This window comes from Hippocampus comes, unplaced genomic scaffold (genome assembly GCF_001891065.2).
Source record: "Hippocampus comes isolate QL1 unplaced genomic scaffold, H_comes_QL1_v1.1 scaffold57, whole genome shotgun sequence".
NCBI lineage: Eukaryota > Metazoa > Chordata > Actinopteri > Syngnathiformes > Syngnathidae > Hippocampus > Hippocampus comes.
Window position 1 is genome coordinate 446,363 of NW_017805039.1, and position 18,925 is coordinate 465,287.

Below are 18,925 nucleotides of genomic sequence, written 5' to 3' on the forward strand. Positions count from 1 at the left end.
TTTTGGCTTCCTTGTCCATTCAGCCATCAATCTGATTACATATCCTTCACAGGGTCACAGGGAGCTGGTGTTGGACTAAATATGACTGATTATTACAGCAGAAAAATGCAAGCTGGACAAAATGATGTCGATGTGCAAAGTAATCTAACGTGAGGAGGCTAATAAGATTGATCCACAAGACGTGAGGATGAAGCAACTGTCGGCTTACACATCTGTCCATCAATGTCACTTCAAGAAGATGGTACGGCATGGTTCGCCGTGGCTTTTCCATAATCATCTGCGATGTTCGAATTCAGCTTAGTGAGTGATGCTTTTTCCACATGTGTTTGGGAGATACTGTATGCTCCAATCACACCAAGGTGGAATTTATTTAGCCATGACTCCAAAAGGTAAGCTTGACACAAACAAACACTGCTCATCACCAAAAGAACACCGTACCTAAAGTGAAGCGTGGTGGTGGTGGTGGTGGCATCGCGCTTTGTGGCTGTTTTTCTTCATCTGGAACTGGGGCTTTGGATAAGGTGGGCGGAATTATGAACAGTTCAAAAAAAGCAGTCAGTGTAAGCACAGACAAATCCAGCCTTCAGAAAACAAAAACCAGCCGACTAGAATGTTAATGTAATATTGTAAATACACAAACACATGTCATAACATGCCTGGCCAAAGTTATAGCCAGCGGTAGCGAACTAATAAAACAATGATTGCACGCTGTTTTTACTTGGTGCCTTTTCATATCATTCGTGCTACACATGTACACTTGGTTTGGGGTCATATGGAGGACATACTGCAAATTCGGTACACTGCAATGCTTTCAGCTATGCAGAGACAGAAACATGATTTAATATGTATCATTCAAAGCCTGACAAATGATACAGAGGGTGGATACATGTTCTAAATCCATCCTGACTTTTGGTTGATGAATTATGGATGTTCAACCTTTTTCCCCTTCATTCGTGGTAAAAAAAAAAAACCTCAAAAGCTCCAAACCGAAGTGAATGTGTTGCAAAACAACATCCAACATTGATTTTTTATTTATTTTTTTTTGGTAACCGTTTTAAAACCATTTTTCGTTGTTGTAGGCTGATGGCAGGATAAAAAGGCAAGCAAGTTATCAGAGCAATACTGATCACTTGAGGAATGAGCAAGGTCATGGGAGAAAATGACAGAGCGAGGCGTGGGTGGACAGTGAACCTTTTAGCGTTATTAAAACTTCAGTCAGCGCAGGCGGTGTCTAAGCGGCCTGGGGAGTTCAGGCGGGCTTTGTGGGAGAAAGGCAAGAGGAACCAGGGGGATGAAGTGGCGTGTTAATAAAGTTGATTGTCTGATGGGATGTAGGCTAATGAATTTTGGACATATTCATTCACTTAGGGGCCATGCTGGGTTCTTATCGACATGCGATTGACACTGCTGCGTGTGGCGTATGCTCACATCAACAAGCATCCAGCAACCACACACAGACACACAAGCAAAGAGTCGATAAGTGGCCAGACAAAAGCATTAGTGAGGATGTGGCCAGTCTGGTTGCTGTGGTGACAGGAGAGTGGTAATCATAAGCAGTACACACAAGACAGTAATGAGAAGCAGCACAAACGTCACTGCGTCATCTCCCCTGCCGTCGCTCCACTGATGCCTTGTGGTCCAATATAGGCCAGGTTACTGTCATCATCTGGAAATCACACCAGGTGAGCCAAACACCCAGCTAGTCACGGTTGACAGGGCAATCACCCAAGACTAAAACCACAAGCACCAACCTATGCACTGCCCGGATTGACGACAAGAAATGACTCAATGTCGCACACAAGGATACTGGAAAGCCTGGAACTGTGAAACGTCAACAGGATCTGAAGAACCTTCCTCAAGACCTCAATGAGGCTGTGGAATACAACTCTGGGGACTAACTCAAATAAAGTTGCCCAGGTGAATATCAAATATTCCAAGGAGATGCTCTGTCCCTGTTGCAGTTCTGCATAGGCCTTAACCAACTAAGTCAGATTACCAAGACTGGGTTTGGCTACCGGTTCAGAAGTGGATCAACCTCCGCTACATGGATGACATCAAGCTGTTTGCCAAGACCGAGTGTGACATTGACTCCCTTTGACTCCCTAATCCATCTCACAAGGCCATATAGCAATGACATGGGTGAGGTACCTGATTCAGATGAAGCATCTCTTGGCCTGTTATCCAAAGATATGTACTGCCGTATCAATTAAGTATTGTACTATTAGTGTACATCTTGTATTAGGTTATTTGCTTGCCCTAATGAGAAGATGGTACATTCATGTAAACTGTACCTTGAGGGACACAACTGCACTAATATAGCATATTACTAGTCCTCAAACTGACAGACTGTCAATTAAAAAAAAAATTAGACGTGCATGACGAGCACTGTCCATCGTAGCATGTCATGCAGCTTCTATTTTTGCGCCTTCGCAATCCATCTTCGTAGGCAGGGTGAATGCTCAATCAGTGTGGCATGTTTGCTCGTCATAACGCCACTTGGCGACCTCAAACCGACGCTGAACGCAGCCATCGGACCTTTCGCCTTACAATCAACCTCCTTTTTGATTTTTCTACTTATGTCAGTCAGGATGAATCAGAGTTTACACATTGATTTCCATTAACCGGCTATTCACAGGGTTGCCTCGTTCATCAAATTTTCATCCCCTGTGTGACCTACATATCAGCACAGCTTGTTCATTATTATTCAGTATGAAGAAAGATCATTTCATTAGTTGCTATTGTTCCTTGGATATTTGCCTCCTTGCCTCTCGGCTCATTCATAAAGATGAAAGTGGAGTTGGCGTGTCCCTCTGGATTGTGCTCTTCCTCAAGCAGCCTCTTAATGTCTTGCGCCATCATTTTGTGTCAGTCTCCATTTTGCTGTCAGCCCGTGCTATCCCCCCGCTTGGCACCCGCTCGCTGCCCTTCCACTCGCTCTGCCCTCTCTCTTTCTCTCTCTTTCCCCGTCTCCATCTGCCCCTCTCCTCCTTCCACCTGACTCGCTGTGCTACTTCTGACCTTGCCTGTCCTCTCTCAAATGGACCTGTTTTATTCTTTACCACCTGGATAGCATTAAAACACAATGACTCCCCGCGCTCATCCATCCATCTAGCAAACCATGACACATGCCTTTTGTCTCTAAACAGTCTCCCGGTTTCTTCAACAGTTCCAGCCCTCCATCCCGTTTCATGTACATACTCATCAAATAAGTTATAATCAGGTTGCAATATATCACGTCATCCTCAAAGTGCACCGGGTTTGCCAGGTTTTTGTGATGCAAAGAAATGAGATCGAGATAAGTCATTTCAAAAAGTTCTTCACCATTAATGTGACCTTTAAAGTGTACAACTCAACCGAAATTCTTTTTTCCCAGCAGAAGGCTCAATGTTTCATGCTAACTGACTATATAAATAAAGATGTATTGCATTGAAGTACTGGGAACTGTTCATAATTCCCCTCACCTTGAGAGGCCCCAGTTCCAGCGGAAGAAAACGCCCCAATGCATGATGCTGCCCCCACCATGTTTCACTGTGTTCTTTTAATGATGAGCAGTGATGAATTTGCGAGAGAGATACCTTTTGGAACTATGGTCAGAATGAAATTGTTGTGGGAAGTCACTTCAACGCAGTTCCTTGGCATCATGATGCCACAAGATGGTGGCAAAGCACTAATTTGGTGTAAATAAAGCTCATCAACGTCACCGTAGTTGTGCCATGATGCCACAAAATGAAAATACTGTTGTGGCTATCAAGCGAAAAGGTTTTTCAGTGAAAACCAGCGTATGGGTTTGTTAAAATGGAAATGTAAAAATGTAACATCGGGAAAGTTACGTATTTGTAATTGTGATTGAGGAACATTGTTTTTTTTCCACCACTGAGCTCATCATTTGGAATGGTAAACCCTGATCTGGTGACGCGTGTAGGCGGGATGGCGATATGTGCGTCAGAGACATAAATAACGTGACATCATGCCGGCAAGACATGGTTCAACCTGCCAATGGAGCCATCAGTGAAGAGTGCCAACACAGTACACTGCTATGTGCTGACATGATCTTTAAAAAGCCTTCTCATAATGCACAATTAATTTGTCATTGTTTCCATCTTGGCTAAAAGGCATCACATAAAACTCCAACAAATCCTCAGCATAATAATTTTCCCCTTGAAGCCTTTGAACAACCTGAAGACAGTATAGGTAAAGCTAACCAAACAAAGCATCTGCTGAATTGAGCTTTTGTCAGATAGCTGCTCTCAGAGTTTGGTGTTTTCCTGAGTGAGTAGTGGTAGTAGCAGGAACTTCCGCTGTGTGGTTTGTCAAGTACACATCCTGTTTCGAGAAACCTGCTATGATTCGTGTCAATTGTACTTTAGGTTGGGGCGCTTTGATGGCCATAAAGCTTCAAAGACAAGTGCTGAACTGCAGTCTGGGACAGAACATTTTTTTCAGTTCCCAGTGTACAGTGTATAGTGACTTTTGGGACACCCTGTACTTGGGAGTGTTTACAAAATGAAGGTTGAACTGTTGCATCTGCAGCTTCATCAAGATTCACCTAAAATGTCCTCCTACGCCTGTCCTATTTACAGCTTTACAATGTCGACAAACTTAATGGCTTTTGCGCAGTACGGTTTAGAAAAAAAATACATACAGTACATACTGGAAATACTCTACAGCTGTTAACATGAATTTCATTCACATAGCCGAGGAATAAAAATATCTTTCAGGACTTCAATGGGGTGTGAACACGGACACATGATCACACCATTGCACCCACATATCTCTACGGATTGGCTTTAAGAACACGTAATCCTCCAGTGGACGCCGAAATTAGTCTCCGCAGCAATAAATCCAGTCGGCGCGTGGATGCCACAGTATGCATTTGTCATCCCGACACACTTCTCTCAGTTGGTGAATGTTAAAACGAAGTGTGAAACCAACGGCCAAATTATGTTACATCAAATGCAAAAAGCAGTGGCCTCCCATGAGCTGCTAATGATGTATGTACTCTTCACGAAGATGCCGGCGGAGGTTGTTAATGGATCTCTCAGTCGTTCAATCTACCCCCCAGATTGGATCAATAAGGACGGGCTAGAAGCGCAAACCTAATCTTATTTCTTAAATTACTGTCTCATAGACGGCATTTGGCCCATCCAGGATGGCTCGCGTACGCATTTTAGACTGCTATGTAAGTCAAACAAATTTGGCATTTATAAGGTTTCGTGCTGTTAGTGTCTACACCAAACCACACATCCACCTTGAACATGTCCATTGTGCAGCTGGTGAGCATCCTATAGCGTTATGAGAGAGAGGAGATGGCAAGCATAAGATTTATATGGACGTTTAGGGGTCACCGTTTAGAAGCTCGGTGGCTGCAGTGTATCGAATGAGACACAGCGACCCCAAGAGGGTTTAACGCCACACTACAGCTCTCCCATACTGAATTGGTAATCTTCAAATGAAGAAAAGAAGAGACAACTGATCCCCAAGGGAAATTAGGTTTAAAACAGCAGTGTACTGGCCACCCATGAGCGGTAGGGACACATACTGGAGCCCAAGAAAAAGGAAACCATGTTTGTACAACCAACGTTTGTACAACCATGCTCCATCACAGCATGAAAGAGGGCTTGGAATAGATAAGGAATATAAATGTGCTCCCTGCTGTGTCCAACTATTATTTGGTCCTGTGTTATCATCTACTGCCAGTGGTCTATCTCAACTTTTTTATTCATGCATGTCCTGCACCTCATTATGAGCACACCTCTCAGGGTGCGCATAGCCACTAATGGTGCAAGATTGTGCACATGACTTGTTAAGATAAAAAGGTCCAGCGCACACTGCAGCTCTTTTTCTCCCACAACTCAAGCCAATACTGCAGACAATGTCAATGAATCCATAAAAACAGGCCTACAGTCCATTACATTTCATGTTTAGAAGGCATTGTACCGTGGAAATATGAAATCAAGGACTTCGTAGGTAGGCTGATGAAGTACAATGTTTCATTTGACCTGAAACAGTACATTTGTGTTCTCTATACGAGATCTTAGGAGTCAGAAAATAAAAACATTACCACATTTTTGGGGGGCAATTATTTCCTTCAAGATCCTCTAAGAACAAGAATGACTTGGTATGAAACCCACAAATCCAGACCATTATAATATCTGCCGTCATCCTTTCGGAATTATTCACCTGTATCGTTCAAGTTCTAATTCTGTCTAACGCGTCATTTTTTTTTTCTTGACACCCTGATGACATTACAGTTTTGTATGTCCTCCAGGCGACACTTTTTCAATTAGCAGCTCCCAGCAGGATCATTAACACGTGGCAGAGTTTCACAGCACCCCAAAACCAAATTAAACCTGTTAGGTCTGTTCACAGACAAAAGCTTCAGTCTGAGCCACCAGATGTTTAGTGGAGCGCAGAAGAAGCTCGAGAAGAGTCACGGGTGACTCATCACAAGACGTATCTATAGAATAGCAAACAAAAGATGAGGTACGGTACATCTGCACAATCTAATGACACCCAAGACAAAAGCAGCAATGAAGGAAACTAATGTGTGTCAAACACTCACCATCGAAATAAAATCTGGTTGGAAGTACCCGTTGGAGAATCAAAGCGATCAAAAAAAAAGAATGTTCCTGTTAAAGCATTTTGTCTCGAAAAAAAACGTATCTGATCATTTTCACTGAACGCTGAAAAAAAACCCTTCACAATAAAACAAGAAATGCAAAACAATGAGAAATACAAATAATTCGTAAGCCACTTATTTTTAATGGTAATATTTTAAGAGTAATTTGAAATGATATTAAAGTGTTTGGAGATCATACTTTGTGGTATAGTTCGTGCACTGGTATAGTTGACGACTCGTGAATTTTCACTATTCATGTCAAGGCTCTGTACCAAGCCCCCGAAAATATTGACAAACGCGAATCTGAATCTGAGTGCTATTCGTTGTTTGAAAAATCAATATACTGAGACAGACAACAAAACACACAAGTGAGACACATGTTCTAAAACTGTGTGTGTTCAGACAAATGATCTTCCGAATTATTAATCAGAGCCACATGTAAATTAAATCTTTAATGTATTGAATATATGAATAGCAGACTGAAGATTCAAAGTGGTAATGTTTTATCTGATTTGCATGTAAGGGGGAGGGAACAATTCCACAGCGCAGCTTTAGGATCAGGTGTGGCAATGATTAACGCTGTTGCCGTCCCCACAGTTAAGTTTCATATCACACTGGTTACAGGAAGTAGTTGTTAAAACACTCATAGTGAGCCGATGCGTCATGAACCGACTCCCAGCATTACTGAACAAATGTCTGCCCACGACCTGCAATGACTTCACACATCTGATGTCATCGTTTGTCGAGAAAAAGTCTCACTCATGTGCAGACTTGCTTTTGTCTCTGGCATGTTTGGTGCGGGGAGTGTCTCCTTTTGTTGGCATGGAAACAAACTTTGAGCAAGGACAAACACCAAGTTTCGGTTCCGACGCTCCCAGCCTCGTGTGGCTTCGTGTCGTGGCCTGTTCCTTTCACATGAGAATGAAATGAATGTGAGCACAGAGGAGCATGTGTTGATTTTAAGACAAGACAAACACACAGGCGAGAGATGAGCTCGTCCGTCTGGTTCCCTGCTCTCCCATAATTCAGCCTCTTTCCTGTCCTCCCACAAACTGTTCTTGATGCCTCTATCATTCCTCCCTCTTGCCCCCACTAATCCAGTGCTGTTCAGTGGTGGGGCAGGAGGTGGGGGTTTGAGATATTTGGAAAATGCTTCTCAGTGACCACACCAAACTCCCCTGTCACATGGCCTCTTTTTCCTTCCCTTCCTTCTCCTAAATAAGGAATTACAATTTGCGCAAAGAAGGGGAGAAAGAGCAAAGGGGCGGGTCACAGAGTGAAATAAGAGGACGCGAAGGCGTATCTCTTTTCTCTGCCTCCCTCTTTTCTCTTGAATGTGGTGAAGTCATATATTTCAGACGAGGGTGTTTGGAGTATTTACCTTGGCAACCTGCGCAGTGCACAGTGTACTGTGCTGAAGGGGATTAGATAAGAGGGGAAGGAGAGCAGCACAAGACAAGACAAGACAAGACAAGTGTACCATTACTTACCTGAACGCGACGACACAAAGTAAGTAAAGGCTCCCTCTTCACCCCACTTGTCACTTTTCAATTTCAGCGCAGGCTAAAGGTTAACTTTCTGCAAGAAGTCTTGAAAGTTGCCTTCTATCTGGCACCCTCAGACCAGGAATCAGTTGATCAAAGTCCCTTCTTGCAGTGTTATAAAAGCATGTTTTTGATTGTTTGTTTTTCCTATTTCTCCCTTTTTTGCACTTGTGAAGAATTGCAAAACTGTATCAGCTCAAGGATTTCTGGGAGTTAGACAGAGTGCTCAGCTGACAGCACAAAAGCAATCATTTGTTTTAAATAATAACCGTTCCGAAAACAAGGGCCTATACATTAGGTGTGGCCGCATTGAATTCACAGTCTGCGTCAACGCTAGCGAGGTTTCATTCAATTCTTTTCGGATCAAATAACTTGTGTCCATCATCGGAATGTAACGTGTTACGGGTCTTACGCAGCAAAACTCAACCTGATGCAACAACAGAGAAATTGCCAAATTGAAAGAAAAGAAATCAGCAACACCCTGGGTTATACGAGTAACACAGCTTCAGGGACTGAGGGCCCGGTTTTACTACCGGTAGTGATAAAATGAACATGCTATCATAAGCAATCCCCAGATACTGTGCAGATAACTGTGAGCCCCTAAAACGACGTGATTTTAGAACTGCAAGTAGTAAGTTGTATGAGTGTCAAAGAGTCAGCCATCCTGAATAAGCGACACATTCCTCCACAATCTCTTCTGAAATGCTGGTCGCCGTAATCTGCTCCAGGTCAAACGTGAATCTTGTATGTACTCCACACACCATTTGAAGTACCAGTGAAACGGTCGATAGTGTTATTCACTTGCAGTGAAGAAGCGCATCAAGTGATTCTTAGACTCCAACAATAAAACACTAAGCGTCGACTCTCAAGGCAAATAACGAAGGTGTGGTTTGTGTTGCAGATCCACGTTGTATTTGTCACCCAAGTGTAAAAAGAGGAACAAAGCAGTGAAATGAAGCACCACCATGTTCAAATACGTGTACTCTTCAACACGCTTAGCAGTAACGAAAAGCGAACAACCTCTTCCCCGCACTGGAGTTTGATGTCGCATTCGCTCTCCTTTGGAATATGATTAACGTTCTGTTTTCTTTTCCTTTTCCTGCTGCTAGTCTGGGAACTACAGAACCAATCCCATAGTTCAGGAAGTGTCTGTGAATTATCGTCTGGAGCGTACAAAGGGACACATTTATGTAATATACGTAACATATAATGAGTCAATGAAGTTGGGTGCATCTAATCTTTTTTTTTTTTTTTTTGAATGTTTTTAATTTGTTTTTTTGGGAGGGAGCAACTAATGACTACTGGTACTCATTTAACTTGAATGGAGGGCGGGTGTGGCACCATTTTCTAAGGTGTGCCCCGTCTTTTCCCCAGTCACCTGGGATAGCTTTGAGCAGAATGAGGACAGGCGCTAAAGAATGCAAATTCCTAACCATGGAAAATGATACGACCTGAATAGTAACAATGAATCCATTTTTCCCCCTCGTGTTGAATCATCCATTCCAAGAAAATGTGCCACTCACTGAATTAGCTAATCAAAAGCATATGATTTAAGTCATGCTGTCACTGGGCAGTATGTGTTTATAAACACCGAAAAATAACCCGTGATTTTTCACACCAGGAAGACTTTTGGGACCTCCAATCAGCTGTTTACACGCACGGTTGAGGGCTCAAAGTGAACGTTAAGGTCAAAGTATACAGATTTCTCCGCCTTCATTTTATTCAGAGATAAGTACGTCTGGAGTAGTTGGGATCTGCCCGGACAGCACAGATCCTGAGACCGGGAGAGATAAGTGTCCTAGCAGATGTTTTTGATAAAGTGAGCTGGTTTGGAATCATGACGCGAACAGGCCTATGCTCTTACCGCCCGTATAACCGCTGCAACCTCAAGACAATAAACAGACGCAGATCTCATCCAAAGCAGCGTGGAGCCATTAGACAAAACGATCATTTGTCACACGGCAAGCTCGCCTTGTGCAAGTCAGGCCCCTGTTTTGCAAGGGATGTAATAGGTCTGACCTTCTGCCCTGAGGGAACAAAAGGTGCTTCACAACACATAAGCACTTTGACTGCAGTGATAAAATACGAAGCTCATTCCTAATACTTGCAGTGGGCATATTTACCACAGTCGTGAAGGCGAGAAATAGGAAGTGGGGGGGGGGGGTGTTCCTACTTGCGCTAAACACTTCCATATGGCATCTATTTCAGTAAAATATGCCACAAAATCATTCAAATGAGGGATTTAGCTGTTTGAACACTATTACAACACACTTTCCCGACTGGGCTTTGTGAAGGGTATTAGGGCAGTTCTTGCTTGCAGTGAGCAGCAGGCATTTTGTTTAGACTCTTGTAAACAACATAACCTTTCTTTGTTAGCGAGAGAGGAAGGAAGTGACAGCTGAATGAGCAAACAGGATGCAGGAAGGAGGACTATTCTGTGGAAGCCAACAGGAAGCCCACACGGGCATTAGTAGGAGGTAGAAGTCGGCCATGATTCAGAGAAAACAAGGCTGCTGGAACTTATCAAAATGTTCACCTTTCTGTTGATCGCTAAGACGTGCGGCGCCTCTCAAAGGCTTTTCAAATGGGACACTTTTGCATGGAAAGATTCAAAAAATGAAAAAGGAACAAAAAGCAGGCAGTCAAAGTTTATTTATCTAGCCCTTAATCACAAAAGTGTCTGAAAAGGCTCCACTATAAGCCACAGTTCACAAAGATTGACAAAATCCTCTGGTCTAAACCTCCCATCTGGGCAAGGAAAAACTAACAAAAAACCCATTTGGAAAAAAACGCAAGAAACCCTGAGGAGGGGATCATTGTGTCACAGATGAAGAGTTATGTTGAAAACTACAGGAAAGCTCACAACTCTTCCCCACACTTGAGTTTCAAGTTGCCAAAAGGCCCCTATGAATCACACAATATGGTAAATAAATGCTGTACAATGTTCGTTGAAACTGTTGTCAGACAAGCATATCTCATAGTGGAGTTTTCAAAGTTGAAAACCCCGTGTAGCTGTAAAATTCGGAGGGTATTTACAGAATAATAGTTTTTATGTTTCGCAGTAGTTCATTTTGACAACTGTCTAATTAACTGTTAATTCAGCTATCAGAAGGGCAGCGCGCTCATCCGCTTCTTTGGAATATAAATGACAACAATGAGCTGTTCTGTAAATCACAGCATAAAGGGAAGATGCATTTTCAGGGTACAAGCATAGCCACCTCACACACAGTATAACATTAGTATCAAAAATACTACACAGTTCTCTATCTTGATCTTTAAACCTGCGATCGGCTGGCAACCAGTTCGGGGAGTCCCCCGCCGTCACGCGACCCTCGTGAGGATAAACGGATTGGAAAACGGAGGGACGGATGGATCTCTAAATTCACTGTACAGGGTAGGTAAAAAGGACAGTTGTTAAAGGTTTTTATTAGTTTGACCGAGGAACAGCTGAATTCTATTTTTATTACAGTGGTTCGTAACCTCGTTAGAGGTACCGAACCCAACCAGTTCATATGCACATTCACCGTAGCCTTCACAAGTACAAAATTTAAAAATATGTATATTTTTAAAATTCAAGACATAAAATAACACATTTATTTAAAAACAGAAAAAAGGAAATTCAATTTCAAGGCATAAATGTACGTTTTTTAAATTGTACGACGTACTATCGCGACAGTCACCGGAACTAAATTTCCCGCCGCACTGATTGGGCAAGCAACGTAATGTGATCATCTGTAACCAATGATGGCTAAGCGGGCGTGTCATAACTCATTGACACGTTGATCGAGTCAGGTGCGTCTGAACCTCCACGGCTAAGGCTCCGTCGATCCCCTGAGAGCGATTCACCAAACCCAGGTTAAGAAACACTGTTCTATTTTTTTGAGAAAAGAGCAGTTTCTGCAGCCACCCTATTAGATGGATCTGGCATTTGTGTGTGTGTGTTGCATGTTCTCGTACTCATAATGTCTGTTTATGGGGATATACCATGACAGAAAAAGAATACTTGACATTTCCAACTCCTCCTCTGACAATGTCATGACATGAGTTCTTCCGTCCTTTTCTCTTGTGACATGTCAGCACACATATACAAATTGGGAGACTGCAATGATGTGTTTGTAAATATAAGTGGTGGGGGAGTGGGTGTGACTGAAATGGGAGCGATTGCGTAACTGCCGCTGTCATGATTGTTTCATGTACTGAAAGAGAATTGCAGCAACAATCTGTTACCGCCTCGACTTCTTCGAAGTCTGTGTAAGTAAGAAGTAGAGCACAGAGCTGCTATAGTCTCTGCAAACAATCCAGTGCAACCGCAGGGAAACACAATCTCTTCTGGAACAGCCTCAAATGTGGTCATAGAGAGCGTTGGTTTGTGCAATCGGAAGTCAAAATAAAATGCATTGAAAAATCAAAACAAAGAGAAGCAAAAGAAAGTGTCGTGTCACGTCAAGTCATGCTTGACAGCATTAGGATTTCTGGATTTTTTTCCCCCTGTGGCTTTTCCACATATGAATTCTGAATAGTACAATTTTAGTACTTTAAGTGTTCGGCTGTAATTTCTTGAACCAGTTTAGACAATTAGAAGATTTTAACAGTTAAAACAATATGCGGTAGGGGAAGAAAATAAAATCAGATTACCATGAGGGGGAGATTGTTTTAAATAAAAGACATGAAAGGGCACATAAACAAGAGAGTGTTTTCTGTCTGTCACACATGAAAAAAACGGACTATAAATACTCAGCCAGGATGGGATGACACAAATATCAACAGAACATTTTATAGTCTCTATCAGGTCTAGCTGTACAACAAAGGTATGTCACTTTATCTCTACTGCAAACTGCACTGTTTTCTCATACATACACAATGATTTGAACATCTGAATTGAGGGAATTGTCTTACTGCTTTTTTTCCCCTCCTGATTTCCCAGTGCTAGTGCATGAGCCCATCATTAAATGTTCCATTCAATGTGCATTCCGGAACGTGCACAATAACTTGCCGAGTGCTCGGAAATCCTCTTGCCGTTTCTAAAACCCAACTCTCCCTTCGAACAGGATCAACATGGCAAACAGGGGCCCATCTTACGGTCTCACCCGCGAGGTACAGAGTAAGATTGATAAAAAATACGACACGGAGCTTGAGGAAACGCTGGTGGAGTGGATCGTGGCCCAGTGTGGACCTACTGTGGGCCGGCCAGAGGCAGGCAAATCCGGCTTCCAGGGATGGCTAAAGAATGGATGTGTAAGTTGGATGCAGAATTATCATCCCTACTGTTTACTGCGACATATTTATGCTATTTTTGGTGTCTCTAGGTGTTGTGCGAGCTCATCAACAGCTTGAATCCATCCAACAAGCCCGTAAAGAGCATCAAGAATTCCAAAATGGCCTTTGGGCAAATGGAGCAAATCTCCTTGTTCCTTAATGCAGCAGAAAAATACGGAGTCACAAAAATGGACATATTCCAAACTGTTGACCTTTTTGAAAGTAAGACTAATGCGTGTGTGTGTGTGTGTGTGTGTGTGTGTGTGTGTGTGTGTGTGTGTGTGTGTGTGTGTGTGTGTCGCGCAACAATCGTGTTTGTGGCGTGTTTTATTGATTTGATTATTTATCTCCAGGCAAGGATTTGGCGGCTGTCCAGAGGACTTTGGCGTCTCTGGGTAGCTTGGCTGTCACAAAGAATGATGGGAATTACAAAGGAGACCCCAGCTGGTTTCATAAGTACGCCACCTCCCTCCTTTTTTTCTGTACAAAAATATGTAAGCGACAGTGCATGAAAGAAATTAGTCTTGTAGATATACCTTTTAAAGAAAGAAATACCGTTTGTCCACAGGAAGGCTCAAGAGAACAGGAGGGATTTTTCTGACGAGCAGTTGAGCGAAGGCAAAACCGTCATCGGCCTGCAAATGGGCACAAACAAGTTGGCGTCTCAAGCCGGCATGACAAGCTACGGGAGACCCAGGCAGATACTGTAATCAACAACTGAGGTCAAAAAGTGTTGTGATGTTCCCTCTGCTTGGTGACAGACAGACCAGCCAGCATAAAATGGAGAAACTCTTCCACTTCCAGTAAATCTTCAGGCCAGGAGGACCAATGTGACCCGTCTGTTTTTCACACCAAACTGGACCAAAAAACGGGGACCAAAGCAACCGTGTGCACATAACGTCTACATATGCCAATAGAGTTTCACTGCCAGCGAAACAGCTAAAGTACGTCTTCTGCAAGGTTCATTCCAAAAGCAAACAAAAAATTAATACTACAGCTGAATGACATTTAGGTTAATTCAATTTGGAGGTTTGAGGGGATCAAATCCATCTGATTCCACTACTTGTGGGCTTTACTTACGGTGCATTCAAGGCAACTAAGCTGAAATCATTCCTTGCTGAAGCGCAACACAGATGTGGCGGAATAAAGCAAAGGTCAAAAGGAAATTGGACAAAATACAACAAGATAGCTGGACGCATCAAGCAATCCTTTTGCTACGTTTCTGTTGACAATATTTTACTTTTCCAATCAAGATGATGGCCTTTTTTTTTTGGTGTAATACATTCTGTTTGAAAATCTTTTGAAAATAAAGTTCCTTTTAACTTTTTGGGAAGCCTGCTGTGTGATGAAACATAATGGCGCGTGTTGCACAAGAAGGTGACCACGACATTAAGCCTTGCATACACGTCGGTACAGTACAGTGAAACCTCCCAAGTCGATGACACTGAAATTTGGAGTACAACTAAAATGATCTGGGGAAAATATGCTACAAAATAAAAATAGCAGACATTAACAAAAATGCCGTGAGACTTAAGCTCAGTCAGCATTTAAAGTAGCGATTTTCAAAGTGGTTCACATGGTTTGTGGGCTCCCTCTAGTGGTCTGCAAAAGAATAACCGAATTATGTGTTCAAACAGACGCTAAAGGTGACGAAAGTTTGCGCTGCACTCTAACAGGACTTGTGTTAATTAACATCATATCTTGAAACATAACTTTATCTGATGATTTTAGCATTCAGCAAAGCACTGCTACATCTGCAGCTAAACAAACAAAAAAAAACCCCAACCTGTCCAAAAAAATGGAGAAGCCTCTATAGTCAGGGAGTGAATGCAGTGGTGAAAGATACACGAGAAGACGACTATTACTAGGAGCAGCCATTGTATTGATGTGTCAGTGCATAAATACCCAGCATGTCGTGACTCGGACAAATGTCAAAGTCAGGAAAGTACGTCATAACAGATAAGTGAGTTACAGAAGGAGATGGAGACAGAGATAAAGCATCTAGAACATTACGCTGTGTTGAAATGACAGCATCTAGCACAGGAGATTATGACATCTGAGTTCAGAAAGGTCAAGTCAAGGCAGAGCAGCCATGAAATGTTGCAAGCATTTTCAAAGGAGTAGTTACAGAGGGCGGCCAAACAAAAAGACTTCCTTTTGCCTTACTCCTCATTCTTATCTCCGTCTGCTCCAAATGTAGCACGAAGAGGATATTGGGGATTAATGAGAAACTAGCTGCACATAAGGGAGACACACACACACACACACACACACACACACACACACACACGCACACACACACACACACACACACACACACACACACACACACACACACACACACACGTTTCAACACTTCTACACTTGCCGGGCAGACTGTTTTACGACAGCAAATAAGATTATGATTTTTTTTATTATTATTTTTTTTTTTACAAGGGATCCTTTTTTTTTTTCATCAGTTGTATAAAAAGTGCCAAAGCGCAACACACCGCTTGCCTCACTCATGTGGAATGTACTTTGATGCCATACAGGGGCATAGCTGGGTAACAATAGCCTTGAGGTTGGAGATATGACATTTTGACTGGAAATATGCTTGTCTGAGCCCATAAGATTTTTTTGTTTTGTTTTTAATTTCTTGTTATTTATAGATGAGGACTTGGGATTTGGGACCAGTTTGAGCCCTGCTGCAGACAAAAAAAAAAAGTCTCCCTTGATCCACCAAGCTTCCTTTCTTCTTCTCTTCTTTCTGGCTTCTCATGTGTCAAAAGGCAGGCCTTCTAAATAAAAGCACACCATCCTTATAGCAGATTCATTCCACTTTCTCCACTTGCGTGTGACTACAAGATGTCACCCCGCAGTCATCGGGTCACACTACAAAAGGCAGCAATCAAAAAGTCATTGCTTGAGGTGAAAGGCCACGGAAATAAACTGGACAGCCTGACCTGACCTAAGACCTGCTGAATTAGCTCAAGCACCGAGACAATTACTGAGAGTTGCAGCTCACAAATCGATGGCCGTTAATGAATTCCGATGGCCTGTTGCTGGAGTAGACTTTGGGCAGTTTGAAAATGCTGTGACCCATCTCAATGTGCGTATGAACAACCAACTTGGTTTATCTAGTGCAGGGGCGGGTACACCTTGTGCTCAAGGGCTACATTTGATTTTTTTTTTTTTAATGGTCTGTAAAATTACTTAATTTAGGAATAAAAGAGCTCATTTTTATTTATTCGTTTAATTGTAATGATTGATTTAATAGAACATAAACACTGACGTGTATATTTTTGTAATATTTTCTTTATTTTTTTTTAAAAAAAGAATTGAACATGATTTGAAAAAAATCAGCAATTTTAGACAGAAATGGGTAAATGAACAAAGCAAATATTACAGGACACTTGGTCATTTAAATGCTTGGTGAGCTGGACTGTTTGTTTTCTTATGAGATTGCTGCGTCACAGGGTTAGAGGTCAACATTACTGATTTAGTCAATAGGGAGTAGATCTCTGACAGTGTTTTTTTAGATTTGGTGTCACTCAACAGCATCTGTGTGCATAACGTGCACCAGTGTTGCGTGATCTTAGTCAGGAAGCAGGTGCTTCCCCTATAAAACGCTACCTTCTGCTGCCAAAAACTGAAGTCCAATATGTGATCAGTGACACATTGAGTTATTTTTTTCACAAATGACTTCAGACACCCATCAAGACAGCCAGCACTCAAGATGAAAACGTATGCAAATATATACTGACACAGTGTGTCGCCATAAAATTGGCTATATAAACCAATCAGCCACAACATTACGACCACTTGCACAACATAATGATATCCAACACAGGAGCTGTATCAAATATTCGGCTTTTACAAATACAAATATATTATGTTGATGTAACATATTCATTTTACAATATGTTTCCTAGTGGTAGTCATTTAAGAATATTGTGAATACTGTACTGCTTAATACTGAGCTCTAAACTGGTGTTATCTTTAGCATACATGGGAGTCAAAAATAAGACAAACAGCTTGGTATATGATGCAGTACACTTCACGACAACCACAAATTACAAATTACACAATAATGAACATTTATTTGACCGATCAAACACTATTCGGATAACCAAGAACAGAGGCTGTAGGACAACAAAAGAAAAACACACGAATATTATTGAAAGACCAAATCCACTGCATTTTTACTATGCTGCAGTTCACTCCCACTGGGATGTTGCTCTATCAATTTCATAATAAAGCTATGTGAAGCAGACAACATAAGGATTCAATAACCGCCGACCTATTGCTTACACTTGGCAGCAGATGTGATAAAAAAAAAAAACACTTCCAATCCTGAGTGATAAAAAGAACTGAACTGAAGCCAAGCGTAACCGGTTAACAGCGCCCGAAGAGCAAACATTGCTCCCATGAAGATTTTTATCGTGAAACTTCAAATGCCTGCTGGGAACAGAAAGTTTGAACTTTACGAGCAGAGACGAATCAAGACAAATGGAAATGTGCGCGGCCAGGCATGCGTACTATTTACGTGAACGCAGAATTCCTGCAGATTTGGATCCACGACAACGTAAACACACCAGAAAAGTGGACGTGTCAAGATTGTGACGTTCCAACTCTGGATTACTCAATTACGAGTACATTAGTTCCAGGCCTGAGCGTGTGGAAGTGGTTTTAAACTCTGCAAAATCCATTGCCATTCTTTTCAAGCAGACATTATAACACATGGCAGGTCCTTGACACACGATAAGGAGTAAAATAAACTTTCCCGAACTGATGAGGAGGGCAGATCAAATGTACTAGCCGAAACATGAACGCTGCGTAAATCAAACATTCGTAACTGGGTCATTTGAACTAAAACGTCAGGGAGTGGCTGGTGAATGGCAACGGTAATAGTAACGATGCGGATAAAAAAAAAAAAAAAAATCGCATGTAGCAGTCTTTTCCAGTTTTTAATTTAACAGCGCTCCCTGCTGGTGAGTATCTGAAACAGGTGATTTAAAAAGGAAATTTAACTCAAGACACCTGCAACAAAAAATATCAAATTGGCATAAAACTATATGTTCTACGAAGGCTGTCACCTTAATTTACTCAATTTTACGACATTTTTCCAATATTCAAGCACATTGTTAATGTTCAAATTATGCTTAATGTGTCAGTGGCTCACAATATGAACTACACGGTACTTTTGAGGAATAAAAAAAAGTCTCGTTTCTGATGAACACCAAGGCCCACTATTATTTTACAGGTGAACTTAATGTGACTTTCATTTAACTTTCAAAAGCATGTTTAAAGAAATAGAGAAGTCACAGAAAGGTGTAAGACAGCCTTGAAAATTTTTCTGGATTAAAAACCTGTTGTGAACTTGTATCACTGAGCTCCTTCCGAAGAGAACAGCAAGCTGTGCAAAAAGTACCGAAGCACTGAACAGTTGTACATCTTGCATTCAGAGTTCTAGAGATCAAATTCAGTTCACCTTTAAAGATCAAAGAACTTTTTTTTTTAATTACAG

At 41.9% G+C, this 18,925-nt stretch overlaps 1 protein-coding gene across 3 annotated transcripts; it reads left to right on the forward strand.

Annotated features, from left to right (window-relative positions):
* Positions 1–7,910: 7,910 nt before the first annotated feature.
* On the forward strand, positions 7,911–14,561 carry LOC109512395 (transgelin-like). 3 transcript variants are annotated; one of them, XM_019864111.1, is made up of 5 exons: positions 7,911–8,132; positions 13,212–13,398; positions 13,470–13,641; positions 13,773–13,875; positions 13,988–14,561. In XM_019864111.1, the coding sequence occupies exons 2-5, from the start codon at positions 13,219–13,221 to the stop codon at positions 14,127–14,129; spliced, it is 597 nt and encodes a 198-aa protein (XP_019719670.1). In that variant the 5' UTR covers positions 7,911–8,132; positions 13,212–13,218; the 3' UTR covers positions 14,130–14,561. The 3 variants fall into 3 exon arrangements, with proteins under 3 accessions (XP_019719670.1, XP_019719668.1, XP_019719669.1); XM_019864109.1 differs by having other exon boundaries at positions 7,912–8,128; XM_019864110.1 differs by lacking the exon at positions 7,911–8,132 and adding an exon at positions 11,923–12,018.
* The last annotated feature ends 4,364 nt before the right edge of the window (positions 14,562–18,925 follow it).

Bases quoted from the DNA above. Each gene is read 5' to 3' on its own strand.
- LOC109512395 (XM_019864111.1), top strand. From the start codon at position 13,219: ATGGCAAACAGGGGCCCATCTTACGGTCTCACCCGCGAGGTACAGAGT. The intron at 13,399-13,469 runs GTAAGTTGGATG...TGGTGTCTCTAG, and splicing joins GATGGCTAAAGAATGGATGT to GTGTTGTGCGAGCTCATCAA. The intron at 13,642-13,772 runs GTAAGACTAATG...ATTTATCTCCAG, and splicing joins AACTGTTGACCTTTTTGAAA to GCAAGGATTTGGCGGCTGTC.